Source organism: Mercenaria mercenaria, chromosome 5, assembly GCF_021730395.1.
Source record: "Mercenaria mercenaria strain notata chromosome 5, MADL_Memer_1, whole genome shotgun sequence".
In the NCBI taxonomy this organism is placed as follows: domain Eukaryota; kingdom Metazoa; phylum Mollusca; class Bivalvia; order Venerida; family Veneridae; genus Mercenaria; species Mercenaria mercenaria.
In genome coordinates, this window is record NC_069365.1 from 69591999 (window position 1) to 69615271 (window position 23273).

The following is a 23273-nucleotide window of genomic DNA, read 5'->3' on the forward strand; positions in this document are numbered from 1 at the left end:
ATTTCATTATTACTCAGTAATGTTTAAATTACATGGTGTTATTTTTATACACCCATTTTGAAAATACAGACTAACATTATGTAACGGCTCAAATTTCAAATCTGTCCCTCATATCTAGTGTCTGTAACTTATTAACCGTTCAATTAAACTCTGGCTTACATTTTGGCAAAATTATGCCCCTTTTTCACCTTAAAAGATAGTGAAAGCTTTTGTATGTCCGCTAGTTTTAGGATAGTTCAGCATGCTGTCATTTATCAGCTCTTGTTTATTTCATTGTATTTCATCATCAGAAATTTGAAATGAAAAATGAAGATTAAGTTTTTTTTATCATTTTCTTCACGCTTTAGAAAATAACCTCAAAGTCGTACTATAGATGAGAATGAATAAGGTTCATAAAGATATAGTCTAATAGAATTTCATGTATACGTTTATCATGTTTATGGTTTTCTAGAAAAGTGGAACATTTGCTTGAATAGTGTCCATTACTTATGTCATTGATTTCCCCAAGGTATTATGGGTAAATCTATAAGATAAGAAACTTCTTTTTTTCCAGGGGAGATGTCTTGTAATTTATGGTTCGAAATCAATAAATGTTTGTTGTAAAATATCTTTTCAGACTCTTTGGGATGTATAGATTCGTTACAATCATTCTTTTAAGTTAAGTAATCACCTTTAAACAACATTTTATAACAGTTTTTGCTCGTTATGTATTGTTTTAAGAGATTTATTTAAAGAATATATTAGTCCATTACTCAGATATACCAAGTACAAATAATGTATGTTTACTGCAACTTAATTACCTCCCTTTCATGAGACTGTATTAAAAAAGTTATATATCCTTTCCGCAGCCTTAACGTACTAAAACGTATAAGCGTCTGATGGCCCTTTCACGCTTCCGTAGAAACAACATTTATTACACGAAACTTATTTTGAAAATACTTCTGAAATGTCTAGGTCTGCAGCTCTCAAATACGGTTATATCTTACATCTGAGGCATATACTGACACTCTCAATGACATTTTGAGCGATTTGATGAAGTTACAAAATTATCAATGTACCCTTGGTCCGTTACGGACCCCTGTGGGATTTCTTTTTATCCAGAGCTCAAATATTTTTTCATAGATTAAAAGCTGACATGCTGTACTAAAGCCCAGGTAATTTCAATTCGTAATAAAGTGCTGAAAATTGGCTCCCCAATAGCAAAAAAAAAAAAAAAAAAAAAAAAAGAAGTCCAAGCGCATACATTTAGATGGGGTGACCCCTGCGCGTGACCCCTGACTATCTACGAATCAAAATGTGGCTTTCATTTTCAAGTTTAGCATTTCTACTTTCATTTTATTTACTTCCGGAAATAGCTGAAGGTCGAGTGACGTCGTTTTCTTTGTGGTCAAAAACATACATATCCTGGCGAGATTGCATAAATATGTGCTGGCCATCCTATGGTTATTAGAGAAATCATTTTTTACCTAAAAATCAGTGCTTTTTCGACATTTTTTAACACGTCTGTACGAAAACTGACGTTTGAGACAAAAATGGCTAAACTAAAATGCATTTTTAGGAAATCTGTATATCCTTTCCGCAGCCTTAACGTACTAAAACGTATTAGCGTCTGGTGGCCCTTTCACGCTTCCGTAGAAACAACATTTATTACACGAAACTTATTTTGAAAATATTCCTGAAATGTCTAGGTCTGCAGCTCTCAAATACAGTTATATCTTACATCTGAGGCATATACTGACACTCTCAGACAACATCAGAAATGCCATTTTGAGCGATTTGATGAAGTTACAAAATTATCAATGTACCCTTGGTCCGTTACGGACCCCTGTGGGATTTCTTTTTATCCAGAGCTCAAATATTTTTTCATAGATTGAAAGCTGACATGCTGTACTAAAGCCCAGGTAATTTCAATTCGTAATAAAGTGCTGAAAATTGGCTCCCCAATAGCAAAAAAAAAAAAAAAGAAGTCCACGCGTATACATTTAGACGGGGTGACCCCTGCGCGTGACCCCTGACTATCTACGAATCAAAATGTGGCTTTCGTTTTCAAGTTTAGCATTTCTACTTTCATTTTATTTACTTCCGGAAATAGCTGAAGGTCGAGTGACGTCATTTTCTTTGTTGTCAAAAACATACATATCCTGGCGAGATTGCATAAATATGTGCTGGCCATCCTAAGGTTATTAGAGAAATCATTTTTTACCTAAAAATCAGTGCTTTTTCGACATTTTTTAACACGTCTGTACGAAAACTGACGTTTGAGACAAAAATGGCTAAACTAAAATGCATTTTAGGAAATCTGTATATCCTTTCCGCATCCTTAACGTACTAAAACGTATTAGCGTCTGATGGCCCTTTCACGCTTCCGTAGAAACAACATTTATTACACGAAACTTATTTTGAAAATATTCCTGAAATGTCTAGGTCTGCAGCTCTCAAATATGGTTATATCTTACATCTGAGGCATATACTGACACTCTCAGACAACATCAGAAATGCCATTTTGAGCGATTTGATGAAGTTACAAAATTATCAATGTACCCTTGGTCCGTTACGGACCCCTGTGGGATTTCTTTTTATCCAGAGCTCAAATATTTTTTCATAGATTAAAAGCTGACATGCTGTACTAAAGCCCAGGTAATTTCAATTCGTAATAAAGTGCTGAAAATTGGCTCCCCAATAGCAAAAAAAAAAAAAAAAAAAAAAAAAAAAAAAGTCCAAGCGCATACATTTAGATGGGGTGACCCCTGCGCGTGACCCCTGACTATCTACGAATCAAAATGTGGCTTTTGTTTTCAAGTTTAGCATTTCTACTTTCATTTTATTTACTTCCGGAAATAGCTGAAGGTCGAGTGACGTCATTTTCTGTGTTGTCAAAAACATACATATCCTGGCGAGATTGCATAAATATGTGCTGGCCGTCCTAAGGATATGAAATTATTGCAGTAATCTTAGCTGAGGCACAAGAATTATTAAGTGCTTGTAGTTTAAGAATTGATTTAATCTTAATCTGTCACAGTTAGAAAAATTAAAGGGAGATCATTATAACTCCAGGACCTTGTATTTATTTCAGTAGAATTTCCTGTTTCTGCTTGTTTCTTTAAAATAAATTTTAATCTCTCTTAGTTAGAGAAACTTAAGGGAGGCAATTACACTTTCCTGAACTTTTCTTCTTGATTTAATTTTAATCTATCTTGATTAGACAAACTAAAGGGAGGTAATTATAACTTTAGGAACTTCTTTTTTTTTAAAATGAAATTGCCTGTTTCACATTTCCATTTGATAGATTTTGAAGCTTGAGAATTAATTTATTTTCCATTTTGATAGACATAAGGGAGGTAATCTTACTTAAAGGAACTTGTTTTTATTGTTTATTGTTTTATTGTTTTTATACATGTACATAAATTATTGTTTAAAGTTCACAATCCTTATGCAAAGTATGTTTGTCAGCTTTTTACTTGATCATCTAAAAACCTTGAAATCTTGGAATCAGGCTAGAAAAATAAAACTTTGAAAATACTTTAAGGTAAGGCTGGGACGATTTCAAAATTTTGAAACCAGTTAACCGTTTGTATGAAATCGAATCGAACCGGTTAATCGACCGCCATATTTAAAATGCTGTTTTCCTTCCTGATGACCATATCAAGGTACCTCCGGCAGCTGACTTCATTAGGAACTTATGAACATTTATCGTTTGCAAGCAGTGTGATAATTAATAAGTCATATTTTGGTGTACTTTTTAAATAAATCAACAACAGGCAAATTCTGGACTATTGATTATGTTGATGTGTTTTAGCGGAAATATACTGCAGGTCTATGTTGCTGTCAAGGATGTAATGTGAAGTAGAGCTGACATACATTTCACTGGGGTTGTAGGATGTTTATTGTTTGAGAGCGATTAACGGTTTTGCAAAGTTGAAACCGGTTTCACCTAGTAATCTATTCGGATCCAATTAACCAAGTAATCGTCCCAGTCCTACTTTAAGGGAATATCTTAGTGTTTCAGAATGCTTCTTGAATATAAATATAACTGATCAAAAATAAATATTTCAGATACCTCTATTCCATGACCAAAATCTTACTTACCTAAATTATTTCTGTGAGAAATTGCTGATCAGATTTTGGTCTAAATTTGCTAAACATTTTTTGCCTAAGGAATGATACCTAGTCGAAATTGACTGTTTATTACCATGGTAATCATAGTTTACCATGATAGTTCATGGTCATGGGACAGTGGTTTACCATGGTTGACCATGGCTGTGGTAATTGGCACCACGGTCATAAAACATGGTATCAGACCATGGTCAAAAACCACGGTCGACCATGGTTGTGGACCACAGACAACCATGGTCAACCAAGGTCCACGACCATGGTGGACCATTGTGATTATTGATTATAAAAAACTGTATAAATATGAATTTGAAAGGGTCGTGAAAATACATGACAGCTGCAGTCTATATCTATTTTTGCAAGTCTGTCGTTTATTTGTCATAAAATTGTTAAGATGACAACAAATAATAGTGAGACTATGAAAGTTTACCTTTGAATCTGTCTGTAAATGCAGGAAGACTATTCTATAACTAGGAAAACCTTTGGAGCCAAAATGCAGTCAGGCGTCTTTGGTGCATTGTAAAACTTGATAAGTGTGAAAGTTACTAACAATGACCATGGCAGTCCATGGTCAACCGTGGTTGAAAAAAGTTGGTCATGGTAGACCATGGTCAAAATGTTGATCGTCTTTTTGGTCGACCATGGCCAATCTTACCTCACCATGGTCGACCATGGCAGACTGTGTTCCTGATAATGTGTTCACAATGGTCAACCGTCAAAATCATGGTATCATGGTGACCATGGTCAACCATGGTCATCATTTCGACTGGGTATGAATGACGATTATGTAAGAACTGAAGTATTATATTTGTCAAAGATTAAATTTGCATTGACAATGATATATTTAGCCAAAATTCATTAGAAATGCAAGTTTGTAAAATTATTATTACCTCCCTTTGCTTGTGTTGATTTCACAACTGAGATAGATAGGAAATAGGTTGATTTTGAAGCTACACAATGGTTTAAAAGTTACCCTTTTGTTCAGATTGTTGAAATATCCCAGTACCTACTAACTGCAGATGTAAAACTAGAAATTATATTGAAATCAAGAGAAAACGCTTGCTTTTTAAATTCTTTCATATTAAAGGGAGGTAAGGCGTAAAAAAAAATATGTATGTTTCCAGTGACCCGACCGACCCTAATTTTAGCCCCCGACCCTAAACTTTTTTTCGGACGAAAATTTGCGGGTACGAAAAAAATTATATGCTCTCATTTAGGAACATCGGATCGATGTACATTCACCGGGCTTTTTGAACAAGTCCACCCGCCGACAGGCAGTTTCTTGTGAAGGATCTGACAGTTCTATATTCACCTCCATCGTACATTGACGAGTTAAATTCTGGATAGGACGAGTCAAAGAATATTTATTTTTATAGCTCTTTGGACGAGTGGACTTCGCTGTATACTCGACCGATCGGGCGAGTGGTTTTAACGTCGTAACTTTACCAAATTCAGACATTATATCACGAAAAAATACCTGGATTGACTGGAATTAACCCGCGAATCATAAGGATATCAAAACGTCATGCCGGTAATTTTCCATTCCACGAGCACGTGCGACCTATCGTAATATCTAATCTCGCCGTTACTTTTGTTTATCGACACGAACACAAAAAACGCGCGTGGTGCATTCATTTTTTAAAATAATCGCTTAAGAAGTAATACAGTTTAAATTCTATAATAATTTTAATAAGACATTGACAAAAATGTAGGCAAAATTCTATAAAAACGGCCGAATTTTCATGTAATCACTTGTAACATTTCAAACAGCGCGATCTTAATTACTTATTTCTTTCTTAAAGTAAATAAATGATACATAATATGGTCATAAAATTCAGACTTTTGAACAGAAAGTATAAAAAACAGAATTAAAAAATCTTAAATAATGAAAAAGCGGCAGCAATTTAAATACATGCAGTAAAACGATTTTTCGCAAACAGATTTCTGTTAGCGCGGCAGAATAGGTTACGTGACCTCGTGAATGTAAATAGAAATGTGGCTTTAGAATAACGCAGTATGATGTTGTTGCGGTTTTTAATTAAGTTTTAAATGAATCTTTTAGTACAAGTATTATTTTTGACACGACACTTTGTAAGATATTCTTCTCTAAAAATAATGTAAATTCTTTGAGGGCAAACAGGTCACAGAGGTCATTCGTGATGTTGTACATTCGCTTTTAAAAAAAAATAAAGAAGAAACTTTTTTATTGATTTCTTCTCAACAATTTAAAGAAGCGAGGCGGTACGATCAAACAGTGATGTTTCACATGGCGCGAAAACATGACGTAATGCCATGACAATCTCGGGCAACTATACCGCTTTGATCTTCTCTTCAGATGCCATGATACCGACACACTTCTGTTAGCTCTTTGGACGGTGTTAATTAATGATGAAAACAAGGCCAGTTACTTAGCTTATAAACTGAATAATTTCCGATAATTGTTTTTTTTTTCCGCTTTCACAAAAGGTTGTGTGGATTATGATAATTATGTCCATATTTTGGGGGACACTTTTCAAAATAATTATTTTCGGGAAATAAGTCTTGAGAAAATGAAAATAACTAAATATTTTATGCTGTCCTAATAGTTTAGGAAAATACGGGAGGGGATAGACTTTAATTATTATTACTATCGCTGCAGTTATTTTGGATAGCAACTGGCTGGTGCTGCTGACAAAAATACAGGAAAGAAAAATAAAAATGTCTGCTGTAAAAAGGAAGTTTAAGAAGAACAAATATGCCACCTTAAAAAGGAAATGTAGGGTACAAGAGAATAGTATTTGTCTACTAAGTGTTACATTTGAAATTTACTTATTGTATAATATCCTTTCATAAAAGTGACAATATTAAACATGTCAATTATAAGGGCAAGTGACTGTTCACTAAGGGCAAGCAGATTTTAGTGGTTAGTAGTCGTGCAGGGCAGGTGGTGTGGAAAAAAAATTACACCCCTGCCTTGACATAAAAAATCATGAGTTTAAGCTAGGCTTGAACCAATGGAAACCCAAAGGTGCATCTGTTGAAATATTCTGACGGCATGTATTTAAAAATTTGACTAAAAGCCAAAGGGTATATAAAAAGCAGTGTATTTAAAGTGTATAGCATCTGCCATCTAGTAAAGACATAATTATATGTATTGGTAAGACAATAGGCAAAAGCAAAGACAAGGGAATTCCACTACTGTAAAGATGTGTATTCTAAAAAAAAAAAAAAAAAAAAAAAAAAAAAAAAAAAATCGACCTACCTACCTTATTTTTTTCTGGCATGTCACAGGAAACATACATTTTTTTTTTTTTTTGGCCTAAAAGAAAATTTCATAAAGGGTAATGAAACATATATATCTAATAGCAATGTAACTCTATGTAATGGGTATTTTATTTCTTGAAGTCATTCTCTAACAGAATATAAAAAAAGCAGAAAAATGTTGTAAATTGTTGCTTTAATGTGGCTGACTTAATGTGACCTTTACAAGAAAAAAAAGATATGTTGTACTTGGAGGAGTAATGAATGAAAGAAATGTTCTATGATCATTTTGTGTGCACTTGTAACCCTTATTCATTTGATAAAAGAAATGGAAAGTAACTGACAGGCTGGTCATTATAATGAGCAAGAGCCATGTGGACCTCCCAGTTGTTTTATGTTAAAAGTATGATTTGAGGACCTGTCTTTTTACAGGAAAATTGCCAAAACATTAAGTCTGTTCAAGAAGAAAACAAATAAAAACCCTGGCCTACTTCCTGGTTTAATTGTCAACTTGAAATATAAGAAGTTGTGATTTCATACTTGTCTTTGTACTCACAATCACTTAACATAATCATAATAAGCCTCTGTTGAAGTCTCACAAAAGTAATTGCGTTGCTACTGATAGGTAAATTTACACGTTTTATAATTCAGATTTAGATTTTACAAGTAAGTTTTATGAACAGCTGGTAAAAATTGTAATGTTCTGAAATTGGACACCTCACAAAAATTTAATGGACTCGTACAAGTTTTAAATTGCATCCTTTCTATTATGGGCAACTAAACTAATCATTTGAAGATTTTCATGTTTTGTTTTGTGTTTTTCTAGAGTTTTACAAAAGAAATCTCTGTGGAAAAGAAAGAAAAAAAATATTGCTGTCTTATCAGCGTCAAATGAGGAGGCAGTCCAAATATCTCCTCATTGTAATTGACTGTGATTGCGAAATTATAACAGATCAATAAGACCTTATCAGGATGGTATTTACATAGGAACATTGTTCTAATCTCAAGTAATCTACAAGTTTTAAACTTCCTCAATCATGTGCCTGCGGCCATAAGGTAATTCACGATTTTAAGATAAAGATATAGCACAGTGCAGAAAAAAAAACTGAAATGGATCTATGTGTAAGTTTTACCTTTGATAAACTTAGCTTCACTTAAGATAACAATTTATTGTAGTCAAACCTGTATTTGAAAAAAAAAGAAAAAAGTTCTTCTTAATTTTTAGGTTGCATCTATTAAAAGGTAAAAATGGGCTTTAAAGGTTTAAATCGTGAAATGAAAAACAGTGGATTGTAGAGCCAGATGCATGGTCACGAAACACAGGTGGTTTAGTGGTCTGGTCTTATAGCACAGGTCAAGCTGTCTTTTTTAATATCATACTGTTTCAAGCACAGCTCTAGAATGAGCACCATATGGAGGGTGAAAATGTGTTTGTTGAACAGAGTTTGTTGCTATGTAGAGGTAAATTTTATGAACTATCTCTGGTGGTAAACAAAAATAATTTCTTTTGAATAGAGGTGTTTTCTCTTTAGAGGTGTCACTAACACAAGGTTATACTGTATTATCAGTTTCATATCTGTAACTTTTTTTTTTTTTATTGTTTCAGGAAAAGGCTTTAAGGAGTGACAGCGTATTGGCAATATTTCTTTGGGAATGACAGAATATGGACAGTTTAAACCGGCTAGCAAAATAGAAGTGTAATTGACATCTTAAGTAACAGATATTGACATCCCTTATGACAGATCTATTGTTAGTAACATTGGTTTGAAGGATCACTTACTTACTACAGTTTTTTTTAAAAAAAAACATGTTTTCTAGCAAAATATATTGACATGATGTAATTTAGGAAAAAAGAGGAAAGCTATTGTTGTACACTGTTTGACAGGTTAAAAGTGTTTTGGACAGAAAGATGGTTTCAGTTGAATAGTGGTAAAAGTGATTTATTAGCCAATTGTTTTTATGAAGTAAAAATTTAAACATAATGAATGGACATGAATAATTTTCAAAATTGTATTAAAGGTTTTAACCATAAGGAAGTTTAATTCTCCGCACCTTAAAAGATGTTACAAAGAGGTATGTTTCACATCGATGCATAGTGTCAGGTAGCTGAATGAGATGACTACGGAGTTACGAGTAATAAAGGATTGATTAAGAAAAATTGGATGGTAGTGTCACAAGTGTGTTGACATACGTCTTCACGGATATAAAGTTGAAGTGAACGTTGATCACGGCAAAGGGATTTGCATGGGTCGTACAAGAGCAAGACTGAAGAATGTTGTTGTGACGGGGATAATTGTTTGTTGTGTCATATTTCTTTGGATGTTGGCGATCACCAAACAGGGTAAGTTAGTTAGTTACATTTAATTCATGCTAACATATTTGATACGTAGAAATTGTTAAAATTTCTGTACATGAAATTTAGGTTTAATGTTAAGAAAGATCTGAGAGGAATTGCTGTGGACAGTGCACATAATTTATAGCATGATGTGATTAATGAGAGAGTATGTAAGATTTTTTGTCTGGGTATTTAATGTTGATACATTGGCATAATATTATGAGACAGCAATCTCAAAGTTTAGGGGGAGGGAGCAGCCAGCTAGACTTTACCAGATTCTCCCTGAACATTTTTGGACAACCAAAAAATCAAAACAACAATGTTCTCCCTATTCTTGACAATAGTTATCACATCATATCCTTGTCAGTCCATCTAAATATTCTCTGGAATTGGCTTTTTTTCCTGTTTATCAGCTGTTATTTCTGAGAAAATTAGTTTTTTTGGCCAAAAGTTTTGGGGAGTGGGCAAAGGATATGCCCCCATCCCACTACACACACACACACACACACACACACACACTGCTCCTACGCCTTTGTTATATGAACTTTGCTATTAATTTTCTTCAAGTCCAAGGCAATCATAACAAAACTAGTCAGTGCAAAAACTGTCATTTATCTATAATAGAGTATTGATTTTGTGTCATGCATGATATTTCAGGATGTAGAGTATCTAAATCCCTTAATCCCTAATATTTAGTTGAGAGATTTATCAGCAATTTTGTCCTCTGTCTTCCCAATTTATATACAGGATAACCTGTTTACAGTCCCTCCAATGAGCAAACTCCTCTCCACAAATATAGGTACTGCGAAATCAATGATATTTGCGTCTTAGATTTTAGTCGGTCTTGTGGCTGCATCAAACCACGTAAAAAATTCTGTCAGAGCTGCAAATTTTCATAAATTGACATACCATTGAAATAGTCAGTGACAGGTCTTTAAAAAAACAACATTAAATTTATTGCTAAAGAGATTAAATGACTTTATGTTTAATTTTCTTTCCCATTTCTGAAAAATTCTTGGTTAATTGATCTCTTCAAATCAAGAACCTCTGTACAACAACTACATTAAATGCATCAAACCCCACCCACTTTTAAGCAGTATGCAAAATAAGACAAATTAAGATGTGAACTGCATAAAAATTTCTTCTGTATTGACATCTTTGTTTTAAATGTGATTTTCAAAACTCTGTTTATTAAATGGCAGATGTTTATATAATTTTAGAAGTTCACAAAAATTGATATTTCTAAATAGTTTTTTAAAAGGTAGAAAGATTTAATAAATGCATTAATTTTTAGCTCACCTGTCACATAGTGACAAGGTGAGCTTTTGTGATCACCCTTCGTCCGTCGTCAGTCCGTGCGTCCGTGCGTGCGTCAACAATTTCTTGTCTGCATGATAGTGGTTTCATTAATGATTTTATTTTAACCAAACTTGCACACAACTTGTATCACTATAAGATCTCGGTTCCTTTCTTGAACTGGCCAGATCCCATTATGGGTTCCAGAGTTATGGCCCCTGAAAGGGCCAAAATTAGCTATTTTGACCTTGTCTGCACAATAGCAGCTTTATTTATGATTTGATTTTTACCAAACTGGCACACAACTTGTATCACCATAAGATCTTGGTTCCTTTCTTGAACTGGCGAGATTCCGTTATGGGTTCCAGAGTTATGGCCCCTGAAAGGGCCAGAATTAGCTATTTTGACCTTGTCTGCACAATAGCAGCTTCATTTATGATTTCATTTTAACCAAACTTGCACACAACTTGTATCACTATAAGATCTTGGTTCCTTTCTTGAACTGGCGAGATTCCATTATGGGTTCCAGAGTTATGGCCCCTGAAGGCCAGAATTAGCTATTTTGACCTTGTCTGCACAATAGCAGCTTCATTTATGATTTTATTTTAACCAAACTTGCACACAACTTGTATCACTATAAGATCTTGGTTCCTTTCTTGAACTGGCAAGATTCCATTATGGGTTCCAGAGTTATGGCCCCTGAAAGGGCCAGAATCAGCTATTTTGACCTTGTCTGCACAATAGCAGCTTCATTAATGATTTTATTTTAACCAAACTTGCACACAACTTGTATCACCATAAGATCTCGGTTCCTTTCTTGAACTGGCCAGATCCCATTATGAGTTCCAGAGTTATGGCCCCTGAAAGGGCCAAAATTAGCTATTTTGACCTTGTCTGCACAATAGCAGCTTTATTTATGATTTGATTTTTACCAAACTGGCACACAACTTGTATCACCATAAGATCTTGGTTCCTTTCTTGAACTGGCCAGATTCCTTATGGGTTCCAGAGTTATGGCCCCTGAAATGGCCAGAATTAGCTATTTTGACCTTGTCTGCACAATAGCAGCTTCATTTATGATTTTATTCTAACCAAACTTGCACACAACTTGTATCACTATAAGACCTTGGTTCCTTTCTTGAACTGGCGAGATTCCATTATGGGTTCCAGAGTTATGGCCCCTGAAGGCCAAAATTAGCTATTTTGACCTTGTCTGCACAATAGCAGCTTCATTTATGATTTTATTTTAACCAAACTTGCACACAACTTGTATCACTATAAGATCTTGGTTCCTTTCTAAAGTTTCTTGAACTGGCGAGATTCCATTATGGGTTCCAGAGTTATGGCCCCTGAAAGGGCCAGAATCAGCTATTTTGACCTTGTCTGCACAATAGCATCTTCATTTATGATTTTGTTTTAACCAAACTTGCACACAACTTGTATCACTATAAGATCTTGGTTCCTTTCTTGAACTGGCGAGATTCCATTATGGGTTCCAGAGTTATGGCCCCTTAAAGGTCCAAAATTGGCTATTTTGGCTTTTGCAGCCATATAGAGACTTCATTTATGGTTTTATTTGATACGAACTTCCAAAATATCTTCAACAACAATAAATCTTGGATTCCATGACAAATCAGATCCAATCGTAGGTTATTTTATATCTGATTACCTCCCCTGATTGTAATCAAACTGGATTTATATCAGTAAGTACTTATAGGACTTATTTGAAATTTCATTATTGTCATTAGTTGGACTGAGCCAATCAGGGTAGATAACTATGGACTGATTTTGTGTCAAATTACCTCCCTTTATTTCAAATTAAAATTGGTATATCTTCGTAACTAATGAAGATACTGATCTGAAATTTCATTTATGTCAACAGATTCCTTCTTTTGTTCACTTACAATAATTTTCTTTTTAATTACTTCCCTTTTACGTTACTATAAATAGCTTATTTTTAGTAACTTTTTTATTATTGGCTAAAACCGAGACCACTGTGGTACATCATGGATGGTACTTCCAATTTTTAGTTGTATTTTGACATATCTGTACCTTTTAAGATTTTTTTTTTCTTTTTGGTTAACTTTCTTCCCTTTGTTGTTCCTATCCTTTGGACTTAGATATTTTTTCTGAGGACAAGAAGTGCAATGATAACAGGTGAGCGATATAGGGCCATCATGGCCCTCTTGTTTGAGTGTTATGAGTACTTTGGTAGTCCTACAAGAACATCAGTGCTATGCGCTTCGCAGTTGTTGGCCGTATAATTTTATCGGTTCGGAAGCTCAGGGAAAAAAATACCCAGTGTGAGCCTTGGAAACCCAGTACTAGTATTTGAATATTTTGGTGCAAGGAAGCTGTCTGACTGGCTGATGAAATATTTGTGATTCAGTTCTGGTACCTATAGTCCGGGGTCTTGCGAGGGGGTGACTTGGGCGAAATAGTCGCTTTGGAGCTTCAAACTGCACTCGCTAATTACCGCTACTTGGACTGTTGACAATTTGGACATTGTCAAAATGAGTGTTGAATACACATACACGTGCCAATAGCATAATTTAAGCTCCGTCTACTTCAGGTACTTGTGAGATTGTCACGAGAAGTGTAAAAGCGTATCAAATTATCTGTTACACCAGAGGCGATTGTATTCGGCCAGTTAGTGCTGCAGTTATGTCTTTGACGCTTTGCATTAATTGTTATAAATTGTCAACATGTGCGAGTGCAGAAATCACTGTTTTATAAAGAAATTGTTGATTAACCATGCGATTTATTGAAATTGCACACATTTATTTGGTATGCATGCATGGTAAAAGAACAACCTGTAAATAATATTAACTAGGTAAAATTGACTTGTAAACATGGATGAATTGATTCAGATATGTATTTCTAGTTTTTACAGTATTTTCACTTTTATTCAAATGAGATACTGTTCACCAAAGTGGTGACTCGGTGTTTATAATAAACTGTTTCATCCTGCATTCATACAACATATAGCACCAAAAATCGGTGGGTTTGATTTAGAGCATTTGCACGCAAGTTTTGAAAACAACTTTTTTCAGAATTTTGTAATGAAACCGTAATCTCTGTATGGGAAATGATGTAACTAAAAAAATGAATGGTCACGTCAGTGGTGTTTAGCTCAACTTTTCAAGAAAAAGTAGAGCTACACTGTATTGCACTTGCCCCAGTGTCAGCGTTGGTGTCAGCACCGCCGTCGGCATCAGCATTGTTTAAAGTTTTTGATAAAGTCAAATATCTCTCTTACTATCAAAGCTATTGACTTGAAACTTAAAACATTTACTTTCTATCAAAGTCTACACCAGGAGAAACAATCCCCATAACACAGATTTGAATTTTGGTAGAGTTATGCCCCTTTTTTAACTTAGAACTTTTTGTTAAAAGTTTTTGATAAAGTCAAAATTCCCTGTAATACTATCAAAGCTTTTGACTTGACACTTAAAATAGTTATTTACTATCAAAGTCTACATACTATTTTGACAGAGTTATGCCCCTTTTACTGGTTAAAGTTCCAGTTCAGAGTCAAGCACTGAGAAAAGTCGAGCGTGCTGTTTTACGGACAGCTGTTGTATATCTAGAAACAAGAAAATTATAGTCAGCTTTAGAATCACTTCACAGTGTTGTGGTAGAAATAAGAAATCGATGCGGTCTTCCCACTTCTCCCTTAAGTCATCCCACTTCCCCCTAAATCAGCTTGAAGGAGAAGTGACTTCTCCCAAAAAGTTGGACCAAGTTTTAGGCCCCTGCTGTAGTACAGTCAAGAGAGAGTGGGTTAGTTTTATTCAGTTCATGAAATACATGAACCAGTCTTTTTCAGGTAAGGAACTAATTATGAATTGATCATGGGCTGATAAATGATACATGCAAGTAAGAAATTTTTTTCCTTTTTTTTTTTACTTTGGGAATTTTAGCTTTGAAATTGGGAAAAAAACTTACTATTTGCCATTGGGATTGGGGCCAAACTTCGGCCCCAAATTAGCCTTGGAAAAAAAAAACACAGTGTGGCTGTTTGCTATGTACTTTACATGTTTGCTGTACATTTATGTAGCAATTAATGTAGATTGTGCTAGAATACATTTTTTTACTTTGTGAATTATCTCCATTTAGGAAATATTTGCTTGAAACTTTTTGAATGGAATTTGTTTAAACGTTATGAGCATGGAATAGAACAGTGACTGTTAAACTGCAGTCTGTATAAACAATAAGTTCTTGATGACACTTTTTCTCCTCTTAATTTTGTCATCTTTTTTTTCCAGATGGGACGTATGAAGCTTTGATGCAAGACAGATTTGTGGATTTACAGGAGAAGCTAGAGAAGTCGGACTTGGTTAACAAACAGCGTTTAAATGATCTGCAAATCCTGCGCAGTCAGTTCAATTTTCTAGTTAGTCTTGTCACAAATAATGCAACTAACAGGTAATAATTGTGTCAGTTTTGCACATCTGTATATATTTGAGTGTGCCTGTATAAAATCAATGTTAGTGCTTTGCGGCCAGTATGGATCCAGATCAGCCTTTAAATCTGTGCAGTCTGATCAGGATCCACTCTGTTCAGTTATCAGTTGCATACACTTAGTGCTGAAGTTGATAAACAAACAGTATGGATGTGCACTGATATGGACCGTTGCTGGTCGCAAAGGCCTAACACTGGTTTTCTCACAGTGATGTTCATACGAAAAAGTTCTTTGATATTTTTTCTTCAACTTTTTTGCCTGAAAGTTGAGATAGAACATTCTATAGAATATCCTTATACACAGAATTTTGACAAAACTTGAAATCTCAGATTAACCCAGTAGTAAGAATTAATGTTAACATCTCGGCAAGACTGAACTCCATGATTTCCATGTGACTCCTGAGGCAGAAGCTTGAGTAGGCTTTTATCATGAAACCTTTGTTGGTATTCAGCGTAAATTACTCTTGTTTTTGTATGTAGGGATAACGCATGTTTTTTCGTGTTATAACGTCTGCAGAATCCCGAGGGATTCTGAAGATGTTATAACACGAAAATAACATGCGCTAACGCTATTCTAGCATAAAACGTGAAAAAAACGAATAAATGAATACATTATCCCTCAACGTCATTAAATTTCCATGAAATGCGCGGGAATATCCGAGTTGTTTTTTCACGTTGACGTCATTTCAATTTGAATTATCCGTTTTGGGGCCGTAATGCGTTAACGCTCTGCCACGGAACGCGCATATATAAAAAGGTGTTATAACAGCACGTGAGCGCGAGAATCTCTCTGTTAACACACGTTTTCTCTCCAAAAAGTGACAAGAACAGCAGTTTTATGCTAGAATCATAGCTTATGATTAGAATTCATAATTTATAACATGGTTGCAATTATCAGGGTGGTTGCAGCTTTTACATTATTAGACCAGCATGCATATTATATGACAGGTCTGCAGTGATCCATCAATATAGAATTTTTATCTTGATCAATACAGTGTTTTGTTTTGCAGGATTTGCTATTTTCATACGCCCATGCCGCTTAATGTCTTTAAATGCTACATCAGGGTATTTTTTCCAGGAAAGCTAGATTATTTTAAGATACGTACAAGATGTCATGTGGTAAATTGTCCTTAAACATGTGTTTTTTGACATAAACTAGGATCTTTAATTTGCCTTTGGTCAATATGACAGACCTCTTGCATATTAGTTTACGGGCCATTTTAAAACATTATAGTATGATTGTTTCATTGTCTCAAAAATTATATTGTTCTTCTCCTTAAAATACAGCTCGATGACGAATGAATTTCCACACATCATGAAAGATAGAGGAAAGAATTTCAGCGAACAGTTAGGTTCCCTTCATCTACCAAGTATATTCACCTACCTTCCACACCTGACGGGCCATCCTGATAGTCTCAAACCTGTGTTCAAACTCTCACGCAGCAGATACGGAGGTAACTTTGATAGCTTTAACAATCTTAAGGTAGTGCATCCATCATGACAGTAAGCAAATTTATTTTGATAGCATTTTTTCTTGTTTTCTTAGTTTTTTTCCTGTTTTTTCAATGTTCTTCAGCATATTCTTTGGTTCCTTCCAGTCATTATGGAATGCCATATGCTTGAATACTAAAATAGCTTAAATAAGAAAGGATGATCATGTGAACATCATGTAGACGTCATCTTAATATTGCATGTTATTAGTACAGAGGGTGCAAAATATTTTATCAGTTTTGTCAGATCCAAGTTCTTTGACTAAGAGTTTCCACCCTCAAGAAGTTGGAAAGTATAACATGAAAATAAAAATGTATAGGGTGAAATGAAAAAATGACAAAAAATTATGAGATTATTTCTTTCCTCAAACTGATTGGCTGAGGAAAGGACCTGATAGAGTCTTACATAAATGAAATGGTCACACTTCAGCAGAATAAGGGCATTTTTGCCATTGAACAGAGGAAAGGATAATATAAAACACTATTGGAGTTGCAGACTTAGGATTATTTGCCATTCACATCTTGTCCAGATGTATTTTTAGCTCGACTATACGAAGTATGTGGAGAGCTATTCTACTTACCCTGGCATCGACGTCTTTCCGCGTCCCAACCTTGGTTAAAGTTTTTTTTACACTTTCTCTTTTTAGCCCACCATCAGCAGATGGTGGGCTATTCAAATCACTCTGCGTCTGTGGTCCGTTGTCCTTCCGTCATTCCGTCCGTTAACATTTTCTCGTTATCGCATCTCCTCAGAAACTACTTGGGGGATTTTGACCAAACTTTGTAGCAATAATGTATTGGTACCCTAGTTGTGTCCCCCTGAAAATCAGACTGGTTTAACAATTTTTGAATGAGTTATGGCCCTTCGTTTATTTTTATAATTTACATAGATTTATATAGGGAAAAACTTTGAAACACTTCTTGTCCAAAACCACTGGGCCTAGGCCTTTGATATTTTGTATGTGACATCATCTAGTGGTCCTCTATTAAGATTGTTCAAATTATTCCCCTAGGGTCAAGTTTGACCCTGCCCTGGGGGTCACATGGTTTACATGGACTTACATAGGGAAAATTTTGAAAATCTTTTTGTCCAAACCACAAAGTCTAGAGCTTTGATATTTGTAATGTAGCATCATCTAGCAGTTCTCTACCAAGTTTGTTCAAATTATCCCCCTAGGATCAAATATGGCCCTGCCCCCGGGGTTACATGGTTCATATAGACTTATATAGGGAAAAACTTTTAAAATCTTCTTGTCCATAACCTGCAACATTCAAATTTGTACCACATATATAGTTTTGAGTGGCAAGATGAACCTTGACATGAGTTGACCTTGATCTTGACCTAGTGACCTTCTTTCACATTTCTGTAGCTACAGCCTTCAAATTTGGACCACATGCATAGGTTTGTGTACCGAAACAAACTTTGACCTTGACATTGACCCGGTGACCTACTTTCACATTTTTGAAGGAACAGGCTTCAAATTTGGACCACATGCATAGTTTTGTGTTCCGAAATGAAATTTGACCTTGATTTTGATCTAGTGACCTACTTTTACATTTCTCAAGCTACAGCCTTCAAATTTTGACCACATGCATAGTTTTGTGTACCGAAATGATCTTTGACCTAAAGATTGACCTAGTGAACAACTTTCACATTTCTGAAGCTACATGCTTCAAATTGGACCACTTGGATAGTTTTGTGTTCTGAATTGAAATTTGACCTTGATTTTTACCTAGTACCTACTTTCACAATTCTCAAGCTACAGCCTTCAAATTTGAAGCACATGCATAGTCTTGTGCAGGGGTTCCACTAGACCTGAAAACCCAAGAGACTCAGGACCCTTGGGTCCAAATTTTGAAGGGTCCTTTTCCAAAATACAGGAGTCCTGTCCCAACACATCGATACAATTGACTATATTTTCTTATATAGTAATACGTAACAAATAGCTAATAAAACAATATAACCAACATCATGTTACAGCATAATAACAATGTCTGTTTCAGGTCATATAATCTCAAATTGTAAATTAATATTTATCAAAATTCATGTTAATTTGAATAGGGTTTTCTTCAATATTTTAATTTTTAACAGAAAAGTGCTAAAACACTCTGTAAAAATGTATCCACAACGTACTGTCCAGATCCTGGTACACTTTCGGAATGTCGTCTGAATGTTGTTTTTGCTCAGTAACTTGGTCCACTAAGGTAAACCAGAGATAGTTCCTCAAGTAATGATGCTACTTTTCATTAAAAATTGCATTGAAAGTCAGTTTTTTAGTGAATTTTGGAAAAATTGCATATGTCATCGGGTGTAATTAGAATCGTGAACGACATTCTAAACTTATTTTTGCTTTCCAAATTCATTAAAATTTGTGGATTTTCTTGTTGAAATTAAGGTACGATCACTAAACAATGGTATAATTCAAAGTTTGCATGAAGAAATCTTGCAGGACACTTTTAACATGCTCGGTAATCAGCTGGTCGCTTTAATACAGATAATTTAATAATTGGCGTCATTTTGACAGTACACAATCAATACGCTTTATCAATTAATCTTAACACTTCACTGATTCTCATTACCTATGTGCACTCGCCGTGACGTAACTTGCTGATAAAGAAAAATCGGCCAGGCATGTCTACAGGATAAAGGGCGGGATTTAGCAGAAGATCAAAGGCAGGAGGGCATGACTGCGAGTGTTTATTTTGAATACACGTGTTTATCGTGGACATAGTTTTACTGTAGGAAATGAATGGTAAGAGGAAGGATTATCAAAGGAAAATGCCTCCGGGTCCCGAGTGACGCACAGGCAAGTATCATGCCGGGTCCTTTGAGCGTCTTTTGGAAATCTCCCGGGTCCGGACCCGGGGTCCCGGGTCAAATGGAACCCCTGTTGTGTACCAAAATGAACTTTGACCTTGAAATTGATCTAGTGACCTACTTTCACATTTCTCAAGCTACAGCTTTCAAATTTGGACCACATGCATGGACCACATGCACAGTTTTGTGTACTGAAATGAACTTTGACCTTGAGCTAGTCTTGAAATTTGGAACATTCAAAAATGGCTCAATGGTGGGCACCAAGATCACTCTGTGATCTCTTGTTTCTCCTTATCTCTGTAATTACTTGACAGATTTGCTTTAAACTTAAAATAGTTATTCCTCATCATCACCCACATCATATGGCACAAGGGCCATAACTCTCACACCAATATTTCATGAATTATCCCCCCCCCATTTTACTTAGAATTTCAGGCACTTTCACTCTATCTCAGTTATTCCTAAATGGATTTAATTCAGACTGAAAGTGGTTGTTCCACATTATCTCCCACATCATATGACACAAGGCCCATAACTCTGGTACCAGTATTTAATGAATTATCCCCATTTTACTTAGAATTTAAGGTTAAAGTTTTGATGCACTTTCACTATATCTCAGTTATTACTAAATGGATTTGATTCAAACTTAAAATAGTTGTTCAATATCATCACTCACATCATATGACACAAGGGCCATAACTCTTGCACCAATATTTCATGAATTATCCCCTCTTTTTACTTAGAATTTTAGGTTAAAGTTTTGATACACTGTTATTACTAGATGGATTTGATTCAAACTTAAAATAGTTGTGCCACCTTATCACCCACATCATATGACACAAGGTGCATAACTCTGGCACCAATTTTTCATGAATTATGCCCCCTTTTACTTATAATTTAAGGTTAATTTTGATGCATTTTCACTATATCTCAGTTATTACCAAATGGATTAGGTTCAAACTTGAAGTAGTTGTTCCACATCATCACCCACATCATATGACACAAGGTGCATAACTCTTGCACCAATATTTTATGAATTGTGCCCCCTTTTTTGCTTAGAATTATACTTATATAGTGTTTTGATACACTTTATCTTTCTTATTACTTAATATTTTTGATACAGACTCAAGCCATTGTGCAATATCTTCATCCGCCGTTGGAGTCATTAAACACTCCAGTGACAGCTCCAGTTTCCTCAAATGTGCCCAGTTTCACTATCCAGCATCGAAATAGTCGAGCGCGCTGTCTCCTGTGACAGCTCTTGTCTGAGATGCCTTTACAGCCATTATAAATCTGTTAAGTCATCTTGCATTAAGTCGCTGTAATAACAAAAAAAAAACAACAGAACACTGAAGAATATGACAATATAGTGTTGCAGTTTTGTTTAGACTATCATATATCTTTGTTTGAAGCTTGTTCCCGTGGGACGCCATCGTAAAAGCTCCCCTGGAATGGGAAAGATTTAAGATACGTGGCAGTGAATTTATCATGAAGTTATGGCTGATTTTTCTACCCACTAGCACACTAGAATTTGATATTTCATCAAATATAAATGAAAATGTCGGAAACTAGAAAGACTTTTCTATAATTAAAAGTGAATATTCCCTTGGTAATCAATAATTGCTGCATTTTGTTTTGTCATGTCAATGATATAAATGATATTTGGTATCATGTAAATCTGATGAAATATGAATGTTCTGACTGTATGGTTGCCATAGTGAAAGGTTTCATATTGCTGTCATAAATTTGTCTGAATCAAATAGGAGCGGTAATGAAGTCTTGTGACTTGTATTGATATATCTCTTTGTGTCATTGACTTCTGCAGAATTATGTCCCTTTCGGATTAAGTTGCAATATTCATTGGCAGCCATGCTTGCTGTTCGAATATTTAAAAAGTAGTGATATTTGAAATACAAAATGTTATGAAACAGAATGAAAAAATCTTGTAATATCTCTGACCCAGTAGTGGGAGATATATTCATTTAGTTTTGCCTGTCACAAACTTTCTCCCTGTAACTCATCTGACATAACTCGGCAGATCAACACCAAACTTCTCAAGAATGATCATTGTTGAGTCTAGTTGTGCATATCATCCACATGTTCTCAGTGGAGTTATTGCCCTTGTTTCATTGGATTTTATAATGTTTTGGCTACTTTTCTTATAGTATTTGGTACATTTTCATCAAACCTTACAGGAATGATCTATGCCAAGCCTCATTGTGCATACTATTGACATGTTCGGGTTCAGTGATTTTCTGTGGAGTTATGGCCCTTAGTTTGTGCCATTATGTTAATCAATGGGAGACATATTACCCTACTTTGTAAGAGCTTAAGGCTCTGTCATTCAGATATGAAAATCAAAAAATGCTGGAAGGTAGCTTAGATATTCTTGAAACACCAGACCTCTTTGTATCAGTGCACTATAAATTTTAACCAAACTACATCATTGTAGAATGTTTATTGTGTCCTGACATTACGTCATGATCATAATTATAAGGGACATAAACCAAGCAATTAAAGAAGCACCCTTGTCTAGGTCCGTAGCCAGTATTAACTTTTTTTCTCCAATATGATAGAAATATAAATGGAATAAAAATTGGTCGTCATGACAACAGTTTCTAATCTTATTGTAAAAACCATTGCATATACTTTTTCTTTAAAGAATCTTACAGCCATAAATCACATTCTTTAGTGCCATTAATCTTTGGTTTAACAAGCTTTTCATTGAACTGGCTTACATTTCCTTGTGAACAAATGCAAATATTGAGGTATATTTGTTTCCCAATTGTCTGTAACAATTTCTGTAAGATAATTTCTTTTGGATAACATAACCATTAATATAGGGTTTTTTTTTTTTCTGTCTGATGAAGAAAATTGAATACCTCGGGTTTTCTTGTGAATTCTGTTGTCAACACTTCATGAAGTCAAGTGGTATTTTTAAGTTTCGTTTGTTGATTTAACTTTTTTCCAGTATTGACACAATTTTGAAAATTAATGACTTTTTATGACTCCAAAGAAAAGCATACAGTAGTCACACAGTCCATCTGTATAATTATTTTTTATGTCTGAAATAGAAATACATTGTATTTCAGCTGGTTTTTGTTTTTACATGATTCAGAAGATTTCGATGAAACTTAGCAAAAATGTTGAGCAAGGTGAGGTGGGATGTCATACATAAGAGTCGGGTCTGTTCTTCCAAGGTCAGGGTCACAGGCAAAGGCTCTTACCTACCCCAAACTGTTCTAACCATCGAAACTGTGTGGGGCGTATGTTCTCCTTAACAATTTGATAGAAGACACTGTGTCTGAAATCGTTTGTTCTCCACCTCTGTTTCATGTGGGGAAGTTGGCAGTAACTAATGCAGAGAACAACTGGTGCAGAATCCAGGAACACTGGATATGTTATCTGCCTGCCATTATGTAACTGAAATACTGTTGAAGATCGGCGTTAAACCCAAAAACAAACATTAACCCAAACCCACAGGGACATTTGTCACTTTTAAGTGATATCTGTTGTTCTG

General features: G+C 35.0%; 1 protein-coding gene across 5 annotated transcripts in view; it reads left to right on the plus strand.

Annotated features, from left to right (window-relative positions):
- LOC123557532 (alpha-1,3-mannosyl-glycoprotein 4-beta-N-acetylglucosaminyltransferase B-like) overlaps window positions 1-23273 on the plus strand; it is an 84294-nt gene that overhangs the window by 9894 nt on the left and 51127 nt on the right. For 4 of the 5 annotated variants that reach the window (XM_053543858.1, XM_053543857.1, XM_045349041.2 and 1 more), the window contains exons 2-4: window positions 8957-9691; window positions 15250-15409; window positions 16733-16899. In XM_053543858.1, coding sequence (XP_053399833.1) covers window positions 9595-9691; window positions 15250-15409; window positions 16733-16899 — 424 coding nt within the window. In that variant the 5' untranslated portion in view covers window positions 8957-9594. Of the gene's footprint in view, window positions 1-8385; window positions 8473-8956; window positions 9692-15249; window positions 15410-16732; window positions 16900-23273 lie in introns of those variants that run through there. The other variant, XM_053543859.1, reaches the window with a different exon arrangement.